At 40.6% G+C, this 25,463-nt stretch overlaps 1 protein-coding gene across 1 annotated transcript in view; it reads left to right on the top strand.

Annotated features, from left to right (window-relative positions):
* Positions 1–14,216, top strand: part of triob (trio Rho guanine nucleotide exchange factor b) — a 168,925-nt gene extending 154,709 nt beyond the window's left edge. Inside the window, exons 42-57 of the mRNA XM_052143761.1 lie at positions 748–837; positions 951–1,043; positions 1,195–1,245; positions 1,665–1,742; positions 2,037–2,228; positions 2,327–2,507; positions 2,957–3,603; positions 4,660–4,901; positions 5,452–5,590; positions 5,675–5,702; positions 5,822–5,984; positions 6,730–6,851; positions 7,071–7,143; positions 9,642–9,842; positions 11,167–11,305; positions 11,592–14,216. Of these exons, the coding sequence (XP_051999721.1) occupies positions 748–837; positions 951–1,043; positions 1,195–1,245; positions 1,665–1,742; positions 2,037–2,228; positions 2,327–2,507; positions 2,957–3,603; positions 4,660–4,901; positions 5,452–5,590; positions 5,675–5,702; positions 5,822–5,984; positions 6,730–6,851; positions 7,071–7,143; positions 9,642–9,842; positions 11,167–11,305; positions 11,592–12,137 (2,985 nt within the window). The 3' untranslated portion in view covers positions 12,138–14,216. The remainder of the gene's footprint in view (positions 1–747; positions 838–950; positions 1,044–1,194; positions 1,246–1,664; positions 1,743–2,036; positions 2,229–2,326; positions 2,508–2,956; positions 3,604–4,659; positions 4,902–5,451; positions 5,591–5,674; positions 5,703–5,821; positions 5,985–6,729; positions 6,852–7,070; positions 7,144–9,641; positions 9,843–11,166; positions 11,306–11,591) is intronic.
* Positions 14,217–25,463: the final 11,247 nt, after the last annotated feature.

Below are 25,463 nucleotides of genomic sequence, written 5' to 3'. Positions count from 1 at the left end.
TAATTTTAACCCCTTTTCTACCCAATATGGCATTCCCATTTCCACTACTAGGTCCTCATGGTGGCACGGTGACTCACCTCAATCCGGGTGGCAGAGGACAAGTCTCAGTTGACTCTGCTTCTGAGATAGTCCATCCGCACATCTTATCATGTGGCTTGCTGTGCATTACACCGTGGAGACTCACAGCATGTGGAGGCTCATGCTACTCTCCATGTTCCACACACAACTTCCACACAACCCATTGAGAGCGAGAACCACTAATCGCAACCATGAGGAGGTTACACCATGTGACTCTACCCTCCCTAAAAAACGTGCCAATTTGGTTGCTTAGGAGACCAGGCAGGAGTCACTCAGTACACCCTGGATTCGAACTCGAAACTTCAGGGATGGTAGTCAGCGGCAATACTCGCTGAGCTACCCAGGCCCCAAATGATAATAATATTAAGAACGCAAATATCATCAAAACATTATTTAACTAAGCAAATGTATTAAATGCCATCATACTGCAATAATATACAGTAAAGTCCCAGACATGTAAACTGATGGGAGTAGTTTGCCTCTGTGGGTGCTGTACAGTGAGACTAGATGGTATCTAGTTTTACAGCATAGTTCAGCTGGTAATATGTTGTGTATTTCAGCACTACTGGAAAGCTGCATTGACCAATCAAACTCCAGCTGGAATGTTTCAAAAATCGAATTTAGTACAATAATTGCGTTCTGTCTGAAATGATTGTATTATGTTTACAGGAACGAAGATTGCACATGTACATTGTCTACTGCCAAAACAAGCCCAAATCAGAGCACATTGTTTCCGAGTACATCGATACATACTTTGAGGTAAGGCCCAAGTTGCTGCCCACGTCCTGCCTGACATTTAAACATGATTCATGGAAAATGAGAAAGCATAACATGACCACACACTCTTCGTTTGTGGTCTTTATCTGCATCAGGATCTAAAGCAGAGGTTGGGTCACAGGCTACAGATCACAGACCTGCTCATCAAGCCAGTGCAGAGGATCATGAAGTACCAGCTTCTGCTGAAGGTCAGGCAGGGGAAATGACATGCACTTCCAGTACTACTGACCCACACATTCTCATGCTTGCGTAAAGAATGGTGCTTTAGAGAGAAGTGATCATTATCTTGATTCTTTGTTTGAATTTTTTCTAACCATTGTTCTGGTTGGTTCATTTTAGGATTTCCTCAAGTTCTCCAAAAAAGCTGGTTTGGACACCATAGAATTAGAGGTAAGGTTGTTACAGTAGTTAAAGTGATGATTCTCCTTAAAATGAAAATTCTGTTGTCAATTACTCCCCCTATTGTGTTTCCAAACACATTTGACTTTATTTGTTCTTGTACACAAAAGGGGTCAATGAAAGTGAATGGCTATTGAGGCAACATTCTGATTTGAATGAACCCCAAACAATAAGTATTAAACATGGTGTATTTTAGACATGAATTATACCTCAAGTAGTGCTGCTTGTTGAGGAGAGGTGTGCTATTATTTTCCTAAGCGATCAGACTTAGGATTTTTGCCTGGTCGATGATAGAACAGGTTAAAAAATCCAATAAACCATTTCCATTTAAACCATATCTAGGAACCAGAATATCATATAGACTTTGGGATGGGCTCTTTTGATCTCTTTTCTCTTGTGTTCTCTCACAGAAAGCAGTAGAGGTGATGTGTGTTGTTCCTAAACGCTGCAATGACATGATGAACATTGGACGCCTCCAAGGATTTGATGTAAGAAGCCTTTTTCTTTACTTCTTTACTACAGTTATGAGCATGTAAATGGGAATCCAAAAGTTGCAAAAATAAATAAATGAAAATCATTGGATCATTTCTGTACGATATTTCAGACTAGGTGAGAAGAAGTTAATCAAAGTGCATTCTTTCCTTTTCAAATCTTGTTGTTCTGGTGATTTTAATTTTATTGGTACTTTTTGTTTTTCTTGTATATTTTGGTTTGGTTTACATTTGTGTTAAAGCACTGTTCTGAGGTCTGAACACTTTTTATTCTGTAATGTCCATTTACAGGGAAAAATCGTAGCCCAGGGCCGACTGCTTCTCCAGGACACCTTCATGGTCTCTGACCAGGACGGTGGTCTTCTTTCCCGCATGAAAGAGAGGCGTGTCTTCCTCTTTGAGCAGATAGTTATCTTCAGTGAACCTCTGGATAAGAAGAAGGGCTTCTCCATGCCAGGCTATCTGTTTAAGAACAGCATAAAAGTGTGTACATCTTGCTTAAACCATGTGCCCTAGACACAGCAAAGCTGAACACATTTGTTTTATTCTCTTGACTGAAAAACTATTTCTCTGCCCTGCAGGTCAGTTGGTTGGGTCTGGAGGAGAGTCCTGACAATGACCCTTGTAAGTTTGTTTTGACGTCGAGGTCATCGGCTGGCAGTACAGAGCACTATGTCCTCCACTCCTCCAACCGGGCAGTTTGCCAGGCCTGGATGCAGCAGATCAGCAGCATCCTGGAGAACCAGAGAAACTTCCTCAATGGTATTGGTAAAATTTATCTCCAAAATAACTACACCTTCAGTTGATAGGTGTTGCATTTTATGATACACTGAGGTAAATTTGACCTGAGTGGGTGAATTATAAATGAATTACAAGTGGTGAGGTAGTCTAGTTGTTACAAAATGGCCTGAAAACCACTGTTATGACCATTATGCTATTGAGCAATGCACTGAATTCAAAGTTTCTCCAGGAGGACTGTCCCCTGACAGTGTAATTTGGAGCTAAGTTGAGGGTTAGTTCATTGAAGGCATTTCACATTACCACGGTGGAAATGATACTCAAAAATTTCTACCGGCTTACACATTTCTACCGGTAAATCAAGTTAACTGGTATATCACCCACCCCAATTGGAAATGTTTATTGCTTTGCTCTTTGACTTTACAACTCTACTGCTTATCTATACAAATGTCTTCAATAATGTTTCTTCTTAGCACTGACTTCACCTATTGAATACCAGCGGAACCATGTTGGGTCGAGCGGTCTTGGGGGACCCAGCAGTAGTGGACTCCCAGGGGGAAGCAGCAGCTCAGTCATGGGTCCTGGCTGTGGCTCCCGGTCCCGAGGTTCCAGAATCCCTCAGCCTTCCTCTCGTCTCCCCCAGCCTGTGCAGCACCACCATGCCCCCGCCCCAGACGACCGCACCTCAGGTACGTGCCCTCTTCTTGACCTGGGCCTAAACAGTGAGGTCCCCAGAATGCGAGTCCTGGAGAACCCCATGAAGGAGCTGCGCGAGGAGGCCCAGTCAGGGATGCCCATCCAAAGAGCCACAGTTGCTCCCCTGTCTCTCACCCTAACGAAGCCCCGTCTTGGGGTCCCCTCCTCCATTCTCTCCCCCTTGTGCCCTCAGACATTCACACCCTTCGCACCAGGCATCCCAGCCCAGAAGGGCTCCCAGTTTTGGGCCTCGATGCCAGTCTCGCCCACTGGCAGGCATGGTTCTTACGCAGAACAGAGTGACACGTCGAGTTGCAGCCAGAGTCAGATCCGCAGGCACTCCACCCACAGTAAGGAACTGGACCGTATCAGCACCTGCTCATCCACCAGTGAGCAGTCTCTGCACTCCACTCACAGCAATGGGGTAAGAGCCAAACTCTAGCTAAAGGCTTCAGTGAGGGCTAGTCCTGCTTCAACTGCTCCACTGGCTTCATACTAACCTGCTGGGGTGTGTGTGCGTGCATCGTCCTGGAACTAGAAGAGGATTCTCACAGGCTGTTGTGGATATTAACCAGCCTGGTTTAAATGTGCTAAGCAACTAACAACATACACTGTAATAAGGATAACTCCTCGAGAGTTATCCCCCCTATCCAGCGGTTGAGCATTTCTGCTGACTCTGTCTCTCCTACTCTGAACTTGCAGGATTGTCTTTCTCTTATGGCAAACAAGCATTGGGAGCACGTACAACAGCAAACTAACAATTATTAACACTTGTTTTTAACCATGCTTTTTTAACAGATTTTGGCATTGCATTTTTTAGACGACTTTTACAAAGATTGAAGCAGGCTTTCAAGGGTGTTAGATTACTTCTGCTTACCAACAGAGCTATCAGTGTAGTTCTGTAGATGATCTTATAAACTGAAGCATAGACCGTATAAGGAAGAGGAGACAGACCACTTGTAGAAAATTAGTTTATTTACCCAAAAATGCACAGGCACATTAAGTGGACCAGCCTGAAAGGTGTTTTAAGAGTAATTTTAGTTAAAGAAGCCAAGATTGTGATACCACTATCATGCCTGATTTTATATCTAATTTTAAATATATTATCGTGAATGTAAGCTTGACAAACCGTTTTGGAGACTTTGGTCTTTCCCCATTTAAGTAAATAGAGACTGTACTTATTTGACTGTGGGCTACATAGAATATAGCTACCCAGGGGACTTAATAAGATGGCTGCCAAGCAACATGACTTGACTTAAAAGATACTTTAACTGGAGTATTTTTGCCATGTAAACTGTCTTTTCTTAATTGCTTGAATCTTGCTCTCTAACAAGTTCAGCTCACTAAATGTCTTCAACACACCAGTGTTCTTATTTCTAAGTGGTTAGACATACTCTATATAGCTTAAGTGTAGAGCTTAATATTAACAATGTCAAATGTATGTATAATTCTGATGTTCTGTGTGTATTTTTCTTCTCAGAGTGAAAGCAGCAGCAGTGTTTCCACCATGTTGGTGACCCAGGACTACGTGGCTTTAAAGGAGGATGAGATCAGTGTATATCAAGGAGAGGTTGTGCAGATATTGGCCTCCAATCAACAGAACATGTTTTTGGTTTTCCGCCCCGCCACAGAACAAGGCCCAGCGGCCGAGGGCTGGATCCCCGGCTATGTTCTGGGTCACACCTCCACCATCATTTCTGACTACCCCGATGGAACCCTCAAGTGAGGACTGGTTATTGATTGTTATTGATAGACTGATAGACTGATCAGTAAGATTGGCTAATACTAATTGGGGAAACTACTTTTAGAGCATTGTGATTGGCTTAGACTGTTTTGTAACCTTTTACTGGCTTGTAACTTTAATGTCACTGCTTTTACGCATTGGCTTCCATATAGAATTTATCTGTCAATTTAGTAGCTCAATTATGTTTACACAAAACCTCTTAAGAGAAAATTGCCTTTAAAGTGAAATGGTGTTGACAACACATTTGACTTCTTTAATGTGATGTATTTCAGAGTGAAATAAGATATTCAACAAGAAAAAAGAAAGTCTGAGTGAGACCTGATTTTATCCATCGGAAATTAATTGAATTGTGAAAATTTGTTAAAAAATAAGAGGGCTTGGTGACATCAGCTGAAAAAAATGTAGTTTCACAGGCAGTGAAAGATTATAAAGACCAACATTTTTTTCTTGAAAATAATATCCACAGATAAATTTGTATTAAGGATAGATTGATAGATTTTGTCTATTTTTCTTCCACTGTACATACAGGAAGTCTTCATCATGGCACACAGCTCTCCGCATCAGACGCAAGTCAGAAAAGAGAGATAAAGATGGCAGGAAGGAGAGCAGACCGGAGAATGGCTATCGCAAGTCTAGAGATGCAACGGCCAATAAGGTTTCTGTAAAGGTGCTGCCCTAAAAGTAATCCATTATGTAATGAGTTCATTTCATGTTTTACATATGAAACATTACACTGTTACTTTTTTAACAGCTTTTGAATCCCAACTACATCTATGATGGTAAGTCAAATTATTGTTCTTTCATTCTTGGAAGTCTCTCTTCAATGAACGAAACATGCTCATACATCATAATGAGAAACAGCTGAATGACTGTAGGTTTTGTGTATTGCTGGCAGCAGTCCCCCCAGAGTTTGTGGTCCCTCTGAGTGAGGTGGTGTGTGACAGGGGCGACAGCGTGATTCTCCGCTGTAAGATCTGTGGACAGCCCAAAACATCGGTCTCCTGGAGAGCACCAGACCAGAGTACTCTCAGCAACGCTGGCAGATACACTCTCACACACAGGTGAAAACAGGACACGTATGCACAGCATTATGCATGTCATGTAGTTATATGGACTGCAGGTGGCACTTGTTCTCTAGGGTTTCAGTTCCAATATATTGAGTGGGATGAACACAGTCATTTTGTGTCTTTCATGTTTACTCTTTACTGAAAAAACTTGTTGAATTTCTGTGAAATGTTCTAAATGTTAGTTTTTCGTTTATTGACAACATTAGGTAATATTTGGCTGTTCGGACCGCAAAACTCTTACTAATTCACTCATGTCAACGCTGATGGGTTATAAAGGATCAAAAATCTCCAACTCTCTTTGTATTTCGATTATGTAACATCCAATTTCCTTTGTGAGCCAAATGTTACATTTTAAATAAATGCTATAAAAATGTTAGCGCAAAACCATTTTCAAATATCAAACCTCTGTTAAAAAAAGCTTTCAGAAGGTCTATTGGCCAAAAATTACAAACTTAATTACTTTAAATAATTTACAAATAAAATACAAAAATGCTAAATAGTTCTGATGTAAAAAGTAATCTATGTATTTTCAATGTAAGTTTATGGGAAAGTCGTTTTTGTAAAAGCACTACTGTACACACATTTTTTTTTTCTTTTTGTTCTGTCTTTCAAAATGATTTTGTTGTAATCAACAGCATGCCTCATATGTTGTCCTGGGACATTAACCTGTATTGAATCAGGCATATTTCTTTAAATAAACAAGTTTATTTAGCCACTTAATTGTTTACTTTGTGTTCAGTGAAACAGGTGAAGTGACCCTCCGTATCTCACCTGCTACTCTGGACGACAGCGGCACATACACCTGCATCGCCTCTAATGACGTGGGCTCAGTGACATCATCAGCCTATCTCAGAGTGCTTGGTCAGTTCATTTGCTGGCAAATCGCAATGCTCAGCATAAAACCTCCACAACATCTCCACTTCTACTTTCTTCTATTTATCACAGTCTAAATTGTTCTTGACAAAATTAATCCTGTACTAAATTAAACTTCCCCTTTCTCATCCAGCAAAGATTTTATCTGTGTTATAAAAGTATAATTATAAAGTTAAGTCACTGATTTTGTTGGGGTTTTTTTCACAGGCATTTCCTGTGATGGTATCCTCTGGAAGGATAACTTTGAGTCCGTCTTCACTGAGGTCATGGAACTGGGAAGGTACAGTACATACTGTTCAACTGGCAACAGGGAACTAAACAACAAGAACCCATTTGTCTTTCTGCACACTGCAAACAAATTGACTACACTCAATTAGCATCTTTGTCTTGTTTTCCTGTAAAAATATAAACAATTTTAAAGCAGTATGAATATAGGGCTAAATACATTTTTGTTTGATTTATGCTTAAAACCAATTTTACCATGGTCACGTCAGCATTGATTAGTTAAAGCTGTCATAAATGTTTGCAGTGCAAATTTCAACTGGAAGAATAACAATAACTGTCAATGGTATCTACGGGTCATTATATCTAGAGTTCTGCCATTTCTAATACAGAAACAGAGAAAAAGTAGCGCGATAAGATTACAATTAGTTGAATGAATTAAATAAAAAGCTGTTCGAAAAATTGGAAAAATGGACACGAGTTTTTGCAGACAACACACTCTGTAAAAATTTAAATGCATAATCCAGAAATAATACTAGCCACATATTGTAGAAGGTTTGGCACTCCTACGAACCATACCATATTAAATTTCTATTCTTTGTCATTTTTTACTTTAATGAGTAAAGTCCGGCGACGCAGACGTGACCGTTGTTAAAGTGGCACTTACATGAAAACCATCCAAAACGCTTTGAAACCTGCAGACTTTGACCTCCGAGACATCAGTATGAGATCCATAGCAGCTGAACGTTTGATTGAATCAGTACCGCCGCTCCCTATATGCATACTACGCCTGCATAGGGCACCAACTGCCTAGGAGGGCACCATCTTACCCTAGGGGGGCACCATCTTACCCTAGGGGGGCACCATCTTACCCTAGGAGGGAATCATCTAACCCTAGGAGGGCACCATCTTACCCTAGGGGGGCACCATCTTACCCTAGGAGGGAATTATCTTACCCTAGGAGGGAATCATCTTACCCTAGGAGGGAATCATCTTACCCTAGGGGGGCACCATCTTACCCTAGGAGGGAATCATCTTACCCTAGGAGGGAATCATCTTACCCTAGGAGGGAATCATCTTACCGTAGGAGGGCACCATCTTACCCTAGGGGGGCACCATCTTACCCTAGGAGGGAATCATCTTACCCTAGGAGGGAATCATCTTACCCTAGAAGGGAATCATCTTACCCTAGGGGGGCACCATCTTACCCTAGGAGGGCACCATCTTACCCTAGGAGGGAATCATCTTACCCTAGAAGGGAATCATCTTACCCTAGGGGGGCACCATCTTACCCTAGGAGGGCACCATCTTACCCTAGGAGGGAATCATCTTACCCTAGGGGGGCACCATCTTACCCTAGGAGGGCACCAGAAAGTCCACCGGCTGCCCTTACTCGCATGTTATACGTTATTCAAGGACCCGAAAGCAGTTGCGGAACACAGATGATTGCTTCACGCTCATATCACACGTTTATCATATCATGATTTTTATCATATTACAATTCAAATTGTCTAACCTCTTTTTCCCTCGTCTTGTTGTACAATGAAAGATGCATTTCATAGGTCCCAGTTTTCTTCTCTCTCTCTCTCTTTCTCTCTCTCTATGCAAAACATTGCTGAATGACAAACCATTAATATATAATACCTTTTATATAATATAACAATGATTAAAACTGACTGGAACAACCTGTGCTTTAAACAGTTTTAATGCACACATTTCAGCCAATCATAATTGAGGATTCGGATAGATCATGGTATAAGTGTGATTATTTGTATTTTTTTAATCAGAGCATGACAGAGAATGACAGTGTCTTAAAACATGCTGTTTAAGGAACGAAACAGTGAAAAGAGAAGTGACACAACAAATGTGATGTGATCTAAAAGTATCCATCTGACGGATGTGTACATAGACTTTAAACAGCACAGCTGTAATGCAAGGACGCATTCAGTGAAAACAAGTCAAAACTACATCAGACAGATTGACAAACTCTATTTCGAAAAGAATTGCGATGGACTGTACACCAGTGATAGGCTTATGTTCAATTATATAGAAATAAAACAAGTCTGCCACAATAAAATATTGTATTGGGATTATCTGAATTACTCTTAATTTGAATTACTGTATATCGAACTATATTTATTTGCGGGGGATTTATGTGTGACTGATTGCGCTTTGATTAATTAATCATCTAAATTAATCCTTCATGTCATCCAAAAGACATGCAGGCTAGGTTAATTGGTGTCTCCAAAAAAATTGCCCTAGGTGTGGATGTGGATGTGGAGGTGAGTGTATGTCTGTCTATGTGTGGCCCTGCGATGGACTGGCGACCTGTCCAGGGTGTCCCCCCGCCTTTCGCCCAATGTTAGCTGGGATAGGCTCCAGCCCCCCGCGACCCTGTACACAGGATAAGCGGTTGACGATGGATGGATGGATGGATGGATGGATGGATGGATTAATCCTTCAATTTTTTTTTTATCAATTGACAGTCTTAAAAATACTGATTAAGGAAACGATTTGTTGCTGTGTAGATAATGAGTGTTGTCTCTCTGTCTGTAGAGGCAGGTTTGCTGTCACAAAGTGGTGTGAGCAGAGAGGGAGCAGGCGATCGGTGGCCGCTAAGCTGGTGAATAAGAAGCTAATGTGTCGAGAGCAGGTTGTTCAGGAGCTGGGGGTCCTGCAGTGTCTTCAGCATCCACATCTGGTGGGCCTGCTCGACACCTATGAGACCCCAGCCAGTTACATTCTCATCCTGGAGATGTACGAGGACTTCTCTGGTTCTTTCATATTATCATTGTGTCCTAATGTCATTATGCTAAACCTACATTATCAAAGCTATAAACATTGATAAAACATGTTAAAGATTATTTTAGTGTGATAAAATTGCTTACTAACCTTAAGTTATATCCAATTTTACAACTTTGTTGCCACAACAACGAAACCCTTTAATCCTGGTATTGGATATAACTTGTTTTTTTAGTAAACGAGGGACAAATCTAATTTATTTTTTGTGGTAATCCAACATTATGCCTCAAATGCTGTTAATTGAGCTTAAAGGAATATTCCGGGCTCAATAAAAGTTAAGCTCAATCAACAGCATTTGTGGCATAATTTTGATTACCACAGAAAAATATGTTTGACTAGCCCGTCAAAAAGAATCGCAAAAATTGAAATTACACTGAGGATCTTACAATGGAAGTGAATGTGGACAATTTTTGGATGGTTTAAAGGTAGAAATGTGAAGCTTTTAATTTTAGAAAACTCATGTATTACTTGAGCTGTAAAGTTGTATAAATTGTAATTTTTACAGTCGTTTTAGGGTTTGCTGACAAGTTGTAAAATTGCTGATAACATTACACAGAAAATCATATCCTTTGTCTTGTGGCTGTACTTTTGAAACAGTGAGTATTGTAAGGTTTACAAATTGACCCCATTCACTTCCACTGTAAGCGCCTCACTGCAACTTTTTTTAAGATTTTTGCTTTTTTTAAGAAAAGGAGGGGCCGGGGGGGCCTGGGTAGCTCAGCGAATATTGACACTAACTACCACCCCTGGAGTCGTGAGTTCGAATCCAGGGTGTGCTGAGTGACTCCTGCCAGGTCTCCTTAGCAACCAAATTGGCCCGGTTGCTAGGGTGGGTAGAGTCACATGGGGTAACCTCCTTGTGATCGTGATTAGTGGTTCTCACTCTCAATGGGGCGTGTGGTAAGTTGTGTGTGGATCACTGAGAGTAGCATGAGTCTCCACATGCTGTGAGTCTCTGCGTTGTCATGCACAATGAGCCACGTGATATGATGCGCAGACTGACTGTCTCAGAAGCAGAGGCAACTGTCCTTTGCCACCTGGATTGAGGTGAGTAACCGTGCAACCACGAGGACCTACTAAGTAGTGAGAATTGGGCATTCCAAATTGGGAGAAAAGGGGATACAAAAAGAAAACAAATGAGGGGCAAGTCAAAATCTATTTTTGTGGTAAACAATTTTATGACACAAATGCTGTCAACTGAGCTTAACTTGTATTGAACCCGGAATATTTCTTTAGTATTTCTGTACTGTTAATTTGTTCTCCATTTTATCCACTTCAGCGCTGATCAAGGTCGTCTCCTCGACTATATTGTTAGCTGGGGGAACCTGACTGAAGAAAAAGTGTCTCTTTATCTACGGGATATTCTAGAAGCTTTACATTATCTTCATGCATGCAGGATAGCTCATCTAGACTTGAAGGTGAGACAATGGGCCTTCCTGTTGAATTTAAAAATCCTGTTGTCACTTGAAGATCTATTGGTGCCAAAATGTATATGTTATTTTGTACTTTTTAGAGTTTGCACTTCTGCAATATGGTGCTGAGTTGTTTGTTATGAAAACATATTTCAGCAGAGTTTCCTGACTTTTATGATTTAGAATGTATTTAAATCCTTTCTTTTTAAATGTTTAGCAGATGTTTATATACAGAAATTAAGTATTTTTAAGTTACGCTGGCTTAAATATCTGTGTTATGTTACTCTTCTAGCCTGAAAATGTAGTGATCGAGCACACATCAACCCAGCCTCTGGTCAAACTGACAGACTTCGGTGACGCGGCGCATCTCTACAACACCCCATACATCCACCCTCTGCTGGGTAGCCCAGAGTTCTCCGCCCCTGAGCTGGTCTTGGGTGAGCCTGCAGCTCTGGCATCTGACCTCTGGAGTCTGGGTGTGCTTGCATACGTGATGCTCAGCGGGGCGTCCCCCTTTCTGGATGAAAGTGTTGAGGAAACCTGCCTTAACATTTGCCGCCATGACTTTAGCTTCCCGGTCGACTACTTCCGTGGTGTGAGTAAGGCTGCGCGGGACTTTGTATGCATCTTACTGCAAGAAAAACCATGCAGACGTCCCTCTGCGCAGGTTTGCCTGCGGGAGGAGCCCTGGCTACAGCCGAACGCGGCACCTGGAGCGGCTCGCCTCGAAACTTCCAGACTCATCTCCTTTATAGAGCGGAGGAAACACCTGAATGACCTGCGACCTGTGGCCAGTTTCAAAGACTTCCTGCATAGTCGCCTACTCAGCCAGGCCTGAAAGAAAGATAGCCCTCAAAGAACAAACCACAATCTCCTGAGTTAAGGTTACAGTGGCACAATAAAATCTGTGTTAAAGGAATAGTTCAACCCAAAAAATTAAAAACCCTCACGTCTTTGAAAACCTGTATGACTTTCTTTCTTCCATGGAACACTAAAGGAGGAATGTATAGCATAATAACATAAAAATTCAGTCTCTTCCTTGCACAAAGCTATTGTATGTCTTCAGAAGACTTGGAAAATAGTGCACAAGTTGCATAGACTACTGTTATAAATATTATGATTATCCTTTTAGGAGCTTGAAAGCCCCTGGTCACCATCCACTTTCATTGTATGGAAAAGAGCAGCATGGACATTCTACTAAATATCTCCTTTTGAGTTCCATGGTGGGGGGAGTCATATGGGTTTGGAATGACTTGATGGTGAGCTAATAATAACAGAACTATCCCTTTAATGACAATCTCTCCTTAGGTTTTGAGCAAAAAATGGAAGAAAGCAGGAGAAAATATTGAAAATGAAGAAAGAATATATGCTGAAATCTCATCCTTGTTTTAGAGCCAATTACATGGTTCTGGGTCTCTATAAACTGCTGCTGAAAAAACTCTGAAGTTCCCTTCCCTACCCTTTAAAAAAATCATTTCAGTTACATGTATTTGCTCTCTTTGTATGGAAAGCACTAACAAGAAAAAAAAAAGTGAATAAAGAAAAGGGGAAAGGTTTGTGACTTTTTGGTTTTGTTTTTTGTTTTAATGTTACCTGAGCCAAAGCTAAACCAGCTTTGTGTTCAGACAGTATTTCAATCAGGTTGTTTCAGTGGAGTACTGTAATTTGAATAGCTATATTCAGGAAAGATTACATTTTGTACAAACCATGTATAGAAGCACAGTTGAGATGATATCTTTATCCTGAACATTTTGGGGAAAAAAACGTATTTAAATATAGGGAAAATAGTTATGGCATTCCTCTGAAGATCATTATAGCTGTACGCAAATTTTCATGTTTGATACGCATATTTGAAATCGTACCATAGCCATTTTTAACAGCTGTAACTCTTTTCATAAAGAGTAAAAGATGAGCTTTTAATTTCAGTTCACGTGTCTATCAGCCTTATGTTGTAAATAAACTGGACATGCCTTCATTCATGTTCATTTGCAGTGTTAGAAATGCTTTCTCATTGGCCACTGAAGACAAAAAGTGTTGGTAACCACGGCAAATGTGCACTCTTTGTAATTTGTTGAAATTTCTATGTGCAGTTTTGGGGCTTGAACATTTTGCAGCTATTTATAATACTTGGTGTTAAATCGACATTGTTAAGTACATGCATCAGCCACCGCGAGTTGACATATGATGTGTCTGTGGCTGTTTTGCTGGATTCCCTGTGTTCAGTATTATTTTGTAAAAGCTTAACATTTTTGGTGAAAATCATTTGTGTCTACGTCACACTTCCGTTATGAATGTCGTTATTGATTTTTATCATTAAATCAAAGGTACCTCATGTACCTAAATAATTCTCCCTGTTTGGTGGTTATAATTTGTAACAAAGAATTATGAATGAAATTCTGACTTCTAGAGCCAGGGTTTACATGTATTGATTGTTGATTTATTTATTGTGTCTTGTTCAGTTTTTTTTAATCGAAGATATATAGTGCTTCATGATGTCAAAATATTATGATTTTTTATTTGTGTATCTGCTCATTGTGGCAGTAGCCTAATAATGTAAGTTTGCATGACTAAATGACGAGTTAGTAATTATTCCATTCCCATGAGATTTGTTTGCTTTCTGTTAGTTTTGTATAATACTGTATCTGTTGTACAAGGAGAATGCACCAATTCTAGTTTTTTCAGCACCAAATCGTGGCTTTAAGAGGCGAGTTTCACTAGTAATACAATAACCCAAAAAAGCAACTGTCATCGCATGTCCTTAAAACCTATTTGCAATTACTCTTAATGCTGAATTTAAAATAGAGATAAATAACATGATGGGTCAGTAATGTATGGATTTTCATGTTTTCAATTTTTTTTTTTTTTTTTAAGTTTCTCATATATTGTATAGATGTACAGACACCATGAAACCTAGACGTAGCGACATCCTGTTTTTTACATTACAGTATAATGTCATTTTGAATGTTTTTGTCTTGAAGTTAATTTTGCATGTATAGTTCTTTGTACAGAAACCATACATGTTTGCACATTCTGTGCTGTACATAAATTACTTTACCCTCAGTTATTTTTGAGATTAAATATCTGAAACATTTTATTGGTATAACTAGTCTTTTATGTTTTTGTTGTTTGCAATTGTAGTTTGGCTTGTGTGCGTGCACAGAACTGTAGCATTACACATTTAAAATTACCTTTTCATTTTACATTATTGCCTGTGTATGTCTCTAGAGGCCTTGATCAGACCATGTAGATATCCTCTGGAGGAGTGGAGGAAACAGTGGAAAGTGCAGCTGCAGGTGGTGTGAACAGTTTCAGATCTTAAAAGCAGATAAATGACAAATTAAATTTCCCCTGATCTTATCGCAGAGGTGTCAAAATGTGCATCTCGATTTTGTATCATTTAACCAGATGCAGACTATACAATTAAGGTGGTATACAAGGCCACTTTTTTTTTTTCTTTTTTTTTTTTTGCCTTTTTGTAAATTCATATAAACTAAATGTGTAATTGATATATGGCCATGAACTGTTTTGAAATCTATATGAATGTATAAGGGAAAATGTACATTTTAGGTCCTGTATCTGAACACCATTTCTTTTTGCCTTCACTAATTCATTTTAAAAGGTCCTGTGGTGTGAATGCATTTTGTAAGTGTTTTAAGTACAAATGTTCAATGACCTGATATGAGGTCATAAAAGCATGCAGGAAGTATAATAATTCTAGAAGAATTGGAAGGAAAAATTTGTTTAAGATTAAACTACTTGTGTGAGAGAGACACAGAGAGCATTTATGCCTTTGTGTTGGTGTTACGTGTCATTGCTAAAATGCATGCATGCATACCTGTTTAAAAAAAAAAAAGAAATGCTATGCATTTTCCTGAAAGACTGATGATTTGATACAGGGTTGTTTTTTTACACTTGTAGGTTCTGTGGTTGTTTGTCTGATTGTGTGAATATAACTGCTTTGTTTTTTAAGAGGTGTGATCAGAACATGGGCGTTAAAATAGCTAATGCTAATTACAGCTAATGCTGCTCTGCAGGCACCCACACATAAAGCTGTGATATGCCTATAGTTTTATATAAATCACTCCTGAATTATGCTAAATAAATACAGTTCGATGGTATCTACTCTTTTGAGGCTTTGAGATATCTCTTGGCTTACAAGATAACTAACAGAAGACTGATAAGATCTCACATTTTACTTTGAGAACAGACCTCCAACTCACTTCCAACTCGTACCTACACAAAACCAAAATGTCCCCATTGAAACGTCTTTCTAAGAAATTTTGAACATACGTATTTTGAGTCATTTTTGTCTTCTGCTAAAAGTCATTCAGGTTTGAAATGAGTTGTCTGCTAACACTTCAGTCAAAGTACCACCAGGAGGCACACTTGAATAAGATGGTCTGAGGGTCCTCTAGTCTAGCGCTTCGCTTAGTCTATCCTGTTTGAGATTGTTTTATTCTACAACTTAACAGAATGTTATAATTGTGGTTTGTAACTGTGGTAATGATTTAATCAGGTCTCTTCCGAGATTACTCATAAGTTATCATTGAAAAAGTTATCGGTTCACTGAAAATGCCATTTTTGGTGGAACATGAAAACATGGTATAATCCAGATGTTAGTTAAGGTCATGTACAGTACAGGGTGCTTCAAGTAAACATTCAGTCTATGTTTAAAAGTTAAGAGTGCCTCTTTTAACTGTAATGAACCCTATTACTATGCAAAATAATACAAATTAAAAATAATAATATAGCTGATAATTGTATGCATTTAACAGAATTTTTATATTGTATTCTTATAGTACTGTACTATCTTATTATAGTACAGTGTATATTAGATCAAAATCATCAAGGATAATGCTAACAGTTCATGTGAAGTACTGTATATAACTATGTTGTTGTTTTCTTTAATATGTGGACTTTGTGTAGCTTCTCATTATTATTCTCTATTCCAGAAGTATTTTTTTATGCAATAACAAATTCAATAGAAACATGTAGACACAATAAAGACATAGAGAAGCACATAGACCTACATAATAACATCACAATTCTTATAGAATACATAACCAGTCGACAGTACATTTCAAGAGATTACTGGGCATTATAATATGTAATATACATCGCATATACAGTATGCATTAAATACAAATAAAAAATCTGCTCTGGAAATAAGTGGGCCTTTTTTCTCTCTCTTGAACACTTCACAATTTTGGCAAGCAATTGTGTATCATTCAGACCTGTCAGTAATGTCAATGAGTTGACAAATCACACAAGCTAACGTCCCATTTTTTCTTGTACAGAAAAGAGAGTAGAACATGCCAATATATACATATATATATATATATATATATATATATATATATATATACGTCAATCAGCCACAACATTAAAATCACCTGCTTAATATTGTGTAGTTCCCCCTTGTGCCGCGAAAACGTGTGTGAAAATCCCAGAAGATCAGCAGCTACAGAAATACTCAAACCAGCCCGTCTGGCACCAACAATCATCCATGTAATTATATAATCAGCCAATCGTGTGGCAGCAGTGCTTAAAATCACGCAGATACGGGTCAGGAGCTTCAGGTAATGTTCACATAGACCATCAGAATGGGGGAAAAATTTTGATCTCAGTGATTTGGACTGTGGCATGATTGTTGGTGCCAGATGGGCTGGTTTGAGTATTTCTGTAACTGCTGATCTCCTGGGATTCTCACACACAACCGTCTCTAGAATTTACTCCAGTGAGCGGCAGTTCTGTGGATGGAAATGCCTTGTTGATGAGAGGTCAACGGAGCATGACCAGACTGGTTCGAACTGACAAAGTCTACGGTAACTCAGATAACTGCTCTGTACAATTGTGGAGAGAAGAATATCAACTCAGAATGCTATTTTGAGTGTAGATCATGAAAAGGAGGGGTCCAATCACTGATCCCTGAGTTACACCAGTGGTCAGCTGGTGTGACTTGGACTCCTCTCCAAGAGACCTTATTATATATAAATATAAAATAAAAAATGTTCAGATAATTAAAATGCTTTACATTCTTATGGCAGAAGAGTTAATCATTTATAAGGCAATACAAAAAAGCAGCTTTAGAATACAATGCATTGTTTACTACCATATTATTGATCATAAGTAATCATTGTCATACAGTTCACAGCAAACCATTTCACAAGTGAATTTGTCAATCAGTTGGAGATTTATTATGAGCGCTTGGTTAAGGTCCCGTCAATGTACACCTGCATCAGACAGATGCTTGCGTAGCGTCTCTGCTGCATTGCATCATAAACATAAAATGTTTAGGTCACTGTGTCATGTTAAGTATAGTTTAATACTTAGAACACATCTTGAGATCTCTTAGTTTGGATTTGCACTCCATCAAGTGTTTTGAACACAAGAACATAACGCATGTCTGTGTTGTGCTGTTGCTGTAGGGTTGTTTTGTTCTCTGTATAAACTGCGTGTTGCCCACACAGCTGAAGTTTCACTTATTGCCCCCTGGAATAAACATGTGGTACTACTAGCTTGCATTTCTCAGGAATCTTCCTTATTACATGTCCTTAATAATGTATGTATCTCAATCAGTTTAAAATGAGTGGCCATTTTATAGCTTTAAACTAATAAATAGCATTTGACATTTAAAGGGGTCATATCATGAGGAATCAAATTGTCCTTAATATTTTGACATATAAGAGGTAATTCGACTATAAAAACATACTGTAAATTTCAGAACTCAAACCTTAATCCACAATACAATTAAAGCATTTATTGAAACAAACTACAAAACTGCCTCATTCTCAATATTCCATTATTTCATGACCACCTACAGCAACAACATTAATCCCTAATTTACATCATCGCACCCTTGGCCCCACCTATTGGTGCTTCAGTTTGTAAACTGAGAGAGAACGTCAAACTGTTGAGAGAACGTCTGCTGTGGCCTAACTGTTCCTGAACACCAAAGGGAACCCATCTGGACTGTTTTTAATTATTTCTATATATAAACATGCACTAGACTGATGTCTTTGGCCATCAGTCAATCAAGTTACAACTCTGAAAATGAAACCCAGTTCTGTTTCATTCAATTGCTCGGCCTCTGTTTTGAGCACAAACTCATGAATGCACTATTTTGTATTGTTGGTGTATGAAAACATGCAAAAGAGGGAAGTTTTTGACCGTTTTGATGCATTTCTGGCAATGTGCACATCAGTGCAGGTCAGGATAATACTGTATGTGTGTGACATTCTTGTTTCACCATGCTTCGGACTATGTATGTGCGTTGTTGTTGTTTTTTTAGCTCATAAACTTTGCAAAATAACTTTTATTGAAGGACGCAGTACTGCCACTCCCTATATGCATGTTATACAGTCTTACCCTAGGGCGGCACCATAAACTCTGCTTCCCTTCCTCGCATGTTATACGTTATTCAAGGACCTGATAGCAGCCACGGAACACAGATGATCACTCATCATGTTCTATCATCATATTCTCATATTCTATAACTGCATTAAAGTGAATGCCGAATATGTATCCTGAGGTTACCAGAGCCTTCCAGGTCCAGCTCCATTCTGTCTGATGTCAAACTCCCGCTTGAGTGATGATGACTAACTGAAGCCTGTGCCAGCCAGACAGCAATTTAGTCTACTAGGGTGGACTTTACAGAGGAAGAACTGCTGTCAACTTCAATCGTAAAACATGGGATACTTAACTGGCTGCTACCTGAACCTTAGGATGGACTTTAATGGAAAGAAATTAACTTCCGAAACCTTCCAGCTGGACTGCGATGCCCCTCACTCTTCCTCTGCCCGCATCATCTTTGTCAAAGGATGGACTACACTCTTAAAATGGAATACATATTACAAATAACAAATATACAAAAGACAATGCCTCTGTGTGCAAATCCGCCATTAATTCAAGGTGGACTTGAAAGACTTTGTCATTAATCTTACAATTCATACAAAGTCTCTCTCTCTGTATACTGTGTGTGAAATATATATATATATATATATATATTTCACACACAGTATATTTCACACACAATATACAGAGAGAGAGACTTTGTATGAATTGTAAGATTAATATATATACATATATTTTACAGCTTCATTTGCTTTTACAGCATAATTTTCTCTAAAGCTGCTTTAAAACCATGTGTGTTCTGAAAAGAGCTATACAAAAACAAATTACTTGACTCTCTTTCAAAATATTCACCTTTTAGCTAACTCGGACCCCTCCTGGGGAGCTGCAGCTAACTCGGACACAGGGACCTGTCTCTTGATTGTAATTGAATTACAGGTGATGACGTCACCAGCCCCCAGCCCCCCATGTCTTTTTTTAACAATACAGTTGAAGTAAGAAGATAAGATCCAAATGGCAAACCAAATCACATAAATAGACGCATTCACGTAACTGTTACCTATCCACTGTCTGTTTTCAACTTGTAACGGACACAGCGGATCACAGGATGTGAGGAATGTAACACAAACTCCAAGGTAAGTGTTTTAACTTGTTACTGTATGTATATGTGAATAACAGTAGTAATATTAACATTGTCATAAATATAGGCACCTTAATCTGTTTGCTGTAGCTCTGTGTTTATGCATTCATAGGGTGTGTGTGTGCGTGCGCGTGTGTGTGTTTGTGTGTGTGTGTGTGTGTGTGTGTGTGTGTGTGTGTGTGTGTGTGTGTGTGCGTGCGTGTGCGGTACAGGTCAAAAGTTTGTAAGCATTAAGATTTTTAAATGTTTTTGAAAGAAGTCTCATAATCTCACCAAGGCTGTATTTATTTGATAAAAAAACAGTAATATTGTGAAACAATACAAATTACAATAGCTATTTTCTGTTTTAATATAATTTAAAATGTAATTTTATATCTGTGATGTCAAAGCTGAATTTTCAGCATCATTACTCCAGTCTTCAATGGTTTGTTTGATTGTTTGTTTTTCATTTCGTTTTTCTTTTTGTTTTGTCTTAACTATTTGTAGTCTATATATGCTCTATTTTATACTATGTGTTGGAATGTCCACAACATTTTTGTGGAAACTGTGATACATTTTTGTGTGGACACTTTGAGAATAGAAATGTAAAAGAACAGCATTTATTTGAAATCGAAATCTTTTTAACCATTTGTGGAGTGGAGGGGGACGGGGCCGGGTCGGAATATCGCGCGCCCCGTCCCCAATCGGCCTGATGAGGCGCGCGAGGGATAAAGGCGGCCAGTTCGAGAGAGAGAATTACGAGAGAGAGAATTACGGGCATGTCCATCGTGTGTGTGTTTGTTTAATATTTGTGTATTTTGAGTTCAGTTTGCATTCAATTATGATTTATGTTGACAAGCCGGTTCTTGCCTCCTCCTTGCCCATCCTTAACCGTGTTACATTGGTGCCAAAACCCGGGAAGGAGGAGGGATGCCCGTTGCAGAGTCCTCGACACTGCCATCCACCCAGGGGAGCACCGTTGCCATCTGCCGGGTGATGGAGTAGCCCGACCGCCCGGATGCGGGTAACGGCCACCGTCCGCGGGGCAAGTGGGGACTGGATACCCCGACCGCCTGGAGCGAGGGAGCTGCTGCCGAGCCCAGAGATGCGGAGGGGTCGAGGGAGACCGCCGTCCGCGAGGGGAGTAGGGAAAAAACTCCCCGACTGCCCGGAGCAGTAGGGCCGCTGCCAGGGGCGGAGGAGTGTCCCCATTTGCTGCCAGAAAAGTGGAGGGGCGTTCTGACCGCTGGGGGGTCGAAGGTTTGACTCCGGTTCGCCCGGGATTGGAGCGGCTGTCGTCCGCCTGAGTGTGGAGTGTGTATATATATATATATATATATATATATATATATATATATATATATATATAATTTTATATAAAGCAGCACAACTGTTTTCAACTGATAATAATAATGAATTTGTTTTGGGCAGCATATTAGAATGATTTCTGAAGGATCGTGTGACACTGAAGACTGAAGTAATGATGCTGAAAATTCAGCTTTGATCACAGGAATAAATGACAGTTTACTATATATTCAGATAGAAAACAAGAAGTTTTACATTGAAATAATATTTCACACTTACTGTTTTACTGAATTTTTGATCAAATAAATGCAGCCTTGGTGAGCAGAAGAGACTTCTTTCAGAAACATTAAAAAATCTTAATGTTTTCAAACTTTTGACTAGTACTAATATATATTATATATTTGTGTATATGTGAAAACTCATGACTCAATGAATTAAGAAGCTAAAATGATTTTACTTTTGAAATGTAATTACTGTGTAGTATCGAACATCCATTAACACAAATAATGTACCACACAGAATAAGAGTTGTGAAGCCCAACTTCCAGAAAAGCAGATACTACTTCTCCAAACAGGAGTAGGAAAACAAGGGTATGTGGCATATAACAAAAATACTTGTATTTGTGAAATTACATTTAAACAATGCAATCAGTCTTTTGTGTATAATAAAGCATATGGGCATATTTTGTGTTTTTCTGATGCTCCTGTCACTCCACTTCTCAGGTCGTCATACATATCCCTGACACTTGGAGACCTCCTGCAGTAGGCCACATAATGTCCAAGAGCATCCTGGGTTAAGCCTCTTTTGAAAGCAATGATTGTCCTTAAAGCAAATCTCTCTCCTTGGAGCATCAGATTGGAGGGAAATTCACAGAAAGGAAATTCTGTGGAGTTGCTTCCCAGGTCAGTGTCAGTCTACAGAAGTTATCCCAGACTGTAACTGTGAGAAACTTTCCCTGCACAGAGCCCTTTTCCTGAGGTATCTGTCTTGAATGCAGAGGGACACAGTGACAGACTTTGTATTGCCCTGAGGCAGGGGGACTCCAGAAGGGTAAGGCCTTCTTCCACTGCAGCCTGAAGATGAGCCATGCCAGAAGCCTGCAGTACAGCAACAGAAGTACAAACAAATGGAACTTCCCGGGTGACTTGTGTGCTGAGACTACAATACTGTGAGGAGCACTGTTTTGGGAAGGAAACACATGCATGTTTTTCAACAGATCCACTTTCAGTCTTTTCCCCCCAAAGATGGATCTGCATGGAGCCATTCATGACAAGGAGAGAGGTATGAAGTCTCTGTCTTCTGGTTTCTTGGGCATCTGCCATAAGCAAACATAATTACCCACTTAAATAATCCTGACTCAAAAAATGTCATGTTCAGTATAAACTTGTTTTCATTACTGTATTGGTCTCAATATAAGGATAATATATAAGGATAATGTATCTTATATTAGGACCAATATGGTAATGTTGACCCCTAGGTGCACAATTTATTCAAAAACTAACATGGGTCACATGTAAAACTGTAATTAGCATGTATTAGTATTAGCAATGAGTATTCTGTTCAATAAACATTGACAATCTTAGCTCTCTTGAATGTTGTACCATTATTCTTGAAGTTAACAAATACTATTGTATCTGGCAGTGTTAAAACATTGTACTTACATTGGCTTGAAATTGAATTTAGTAACTACTTTTGTAGTTTGATTTATTTGGATTTATCTCGACTAACTCTACACTAATTTCCACAAGAGCATCTTAAACAGAAGTGTCACTTGACCCTATAGTGGTGGCAGTGAAGTGTAGCAGATAATAAATAAAAAGTAAAATCAGGAAACACCAGTAAATGAAGTAAAGATAATTGTTTATTGAACAAATGATTATTAGTCTTGACAGAAATTCTTTGGCAATTCGACTCTAAAAGTGTGTTCACATCGAGGAGATTTGCGCTTTTGTTCTCCTGCCCAGAGCTGAGCGAAAGTGAGTGACAGAAAAAGAGTCCGATAGACACCAGATGAATATTGAGCTGCTGCTGTCTGAACACCAATACGTTTTTAATAAATAGCATAGCAACTACAAAAACATTGATAAGGAGTTGTTGTTGTATTAAAACATCTTCATCCATCATCAACCATCTTCATCCAACATTTTGGCAAGAGTTTGAAATGACTACACACAAAACAAGATAGACCTATTTTAGAAATATATAATATAGTAGCCTAATATATAGTAGTCAGAATGACCGAGACTGCTACTACTACTAACCAACCTACATTAAGTGATCTATTTTATTCTGTCAGTATTGCATTCAAGAAATATCAGCATTTATATTTCGCCTGTAATTCAATGTCTAATATTTAAAAATCGATGAAATTTTTTTTTCATTTGCCACGCCCCCCCAACAGGGACCCAAATTCTCAATAAAAGAGCTATTTCCTTTGTCTCTGGGTCACATGGCCCGCAAATGCCGTTCTCACGGCACTCTGTTTTCAGGCCTCAACAGTCCCGGCTTCCTGGACGTGGTGTCCCCGCCCTCAGCCCCACGACTGTTCCCCGCTGGCCGGTTCAGACGAGTCCAGAGGACGCCAGCATCAGACCTCCTCCTCAGTCACGAACCCGCACCCCGCTGGGTGCGCGGAGCAAGGTAAGTGCTTTGAGTTTATTCTCAGCACCAGAGCCTCGGGACGCTACAGTGCCTCCTGATGCCGCATTACCTGTTCCGCACCGCTGCGAAGCCCCGCCAGGTATGTCCAAAATACTTGTCCCCTTGGTGCCCCTAGCACGGAGCTTAGAGGCGTGGCTTTCACTGCCCAGCCCATCATGCTGGCTGCACCGGACCATTCGACTCGGTTACTCAATTCAGTTTGCCAGGCCTCCGCCCCCCTTCGTGGGCGTTCATTTTTCCACAGTACACGGCGAACATGCCCTCTCCCTGCGCGAAGAAATCGCCTCCCTTCTAATCAAGGACGTGATAGAGCCTGTCCCTCCAACCGAAACGAAGAAGGGTTTCTACATCCCTTACTTCGTTGTACCCAAGAAAGGCGGCGGCTTACGACAGATCTTGGACCTGCGAGTTTTCAATCGGACCTTGTCCAAACTCCCGTTCAAAATGCTCACCCAGAAACAAATTCTATCTGGCGTCCGGCATCTAGATTGGTTCGCAGCGGTAGACCTAAAGGACGCGTACTTCCACGTCTCAATTCGCCCTCGACATCGACCCTTCCTACGGTTCGCGTTCGACGGCCAGGCGTATCAGTACAAAGTCCTCCCCTTCGGCCTGTGTCTGTCCCCTCGCGTCTTCACGAAAGTCGCAGAGGCAGCTCTTGCCCCGCTCCGAGAAGCCGGCATACGCATACTCAGTTACCTCGACGACTGGCTCATACTGGCCCGCTCCCAAGAGTTACTATGCGCGCACAGAGACCAGGTGCTCAGCCACCTCAGCCGTTTGGGGCTTCAGGTCTACTGGGAAAAAAGCAAGCTCACCCGGTCCAGAGCATCTCTTTTCTCGGTTTGGAGTTAGACTCAGTCTCAATGACAGCACGTCTCTCCAACGAGCGTGCTCAGTCGGTGCTGAAATGCCTCGCTTCCTTCAAGCCAGGTGCCGTGGTCCCTCTAAAACGATTCCAACAGCTCCTGGGGCATATGGAATCCTCCACGGTGTCCGCGCCGCCGGGGTTGATGCATATGAGACCACTTCAGCACTGGCTCCAGACTCGAGTCCCGAGACGAGCATGGCGCACAACGTGAAAGTTACCAATGCCTGCCGCCAAACCTTCAAACCCTGCACAGACCTCTGCTTTCTATGGGCAGGAGTACCCTTGCAGCAGGTGTCCCGACGCGTTCTGGTTACAACTGATGCCTCCAAATTGGGTTGGAGCGCCAGTGTGCAACGGGCGCGCAGCCGCAGGCCGGTGGAACCGAGGCCTGCTGCGTTGGCACATCAACTGCCTAGAGCTGCTGGCTGTTTTCCTTGCCCTGAGGAAGTTTCTCCTGTTAATTCGGGGCAAGCATGTCCTAGTCAGGACAGACAGCACCACGGTCGTAGCCTACATAAATCTCCAAGGCGAGTACGCTCCCTCCACATGTCACAGCTCGCCCGTCGTCTCCTCCTTTGGAGTCAGCAGCGACTCAAGTCACTGTGCGCCACTCACATCCCCGGCAACCTCAATGTGATAGCGGACGTGCTGTCAAGAAAAAGCTTGCCTGGCGGAGAGTGGATGCTCCACCCCCAGTCGGTCCAGCTGATTTGGGACCGGTTCGGCAAGGCCCAGATAGACCTGTTTGCCTCCCAAGAAACCTCCCACTGCCCGCTCTGGTATGCCCAGACAGAGGCTCCCCTCGGGGCAGATGCTTTGGCACACAGCTGGCCCGCGGGGCTGCGCAAGTACGCATT

Source organism: Xyrauchen texanus, chromosome 15 (genome assembly GCF_025860055.1).
Source record: "Xyrauchen texanus isolate HMW12.3.18 chromosome 15, RBS_HiC_50CHRs, whole genome shotgun sequence".
Classification (NCBI taxonomy): Eukaryota; Metazoa; Chordata; class Actinopteri; order Cypriniformes; family Catostomidae; genus Xyrauchen; species Xyrauchen texanus.
This window is presented reverse-complemented; position numbering and strand designations above follow the sequence as displayed.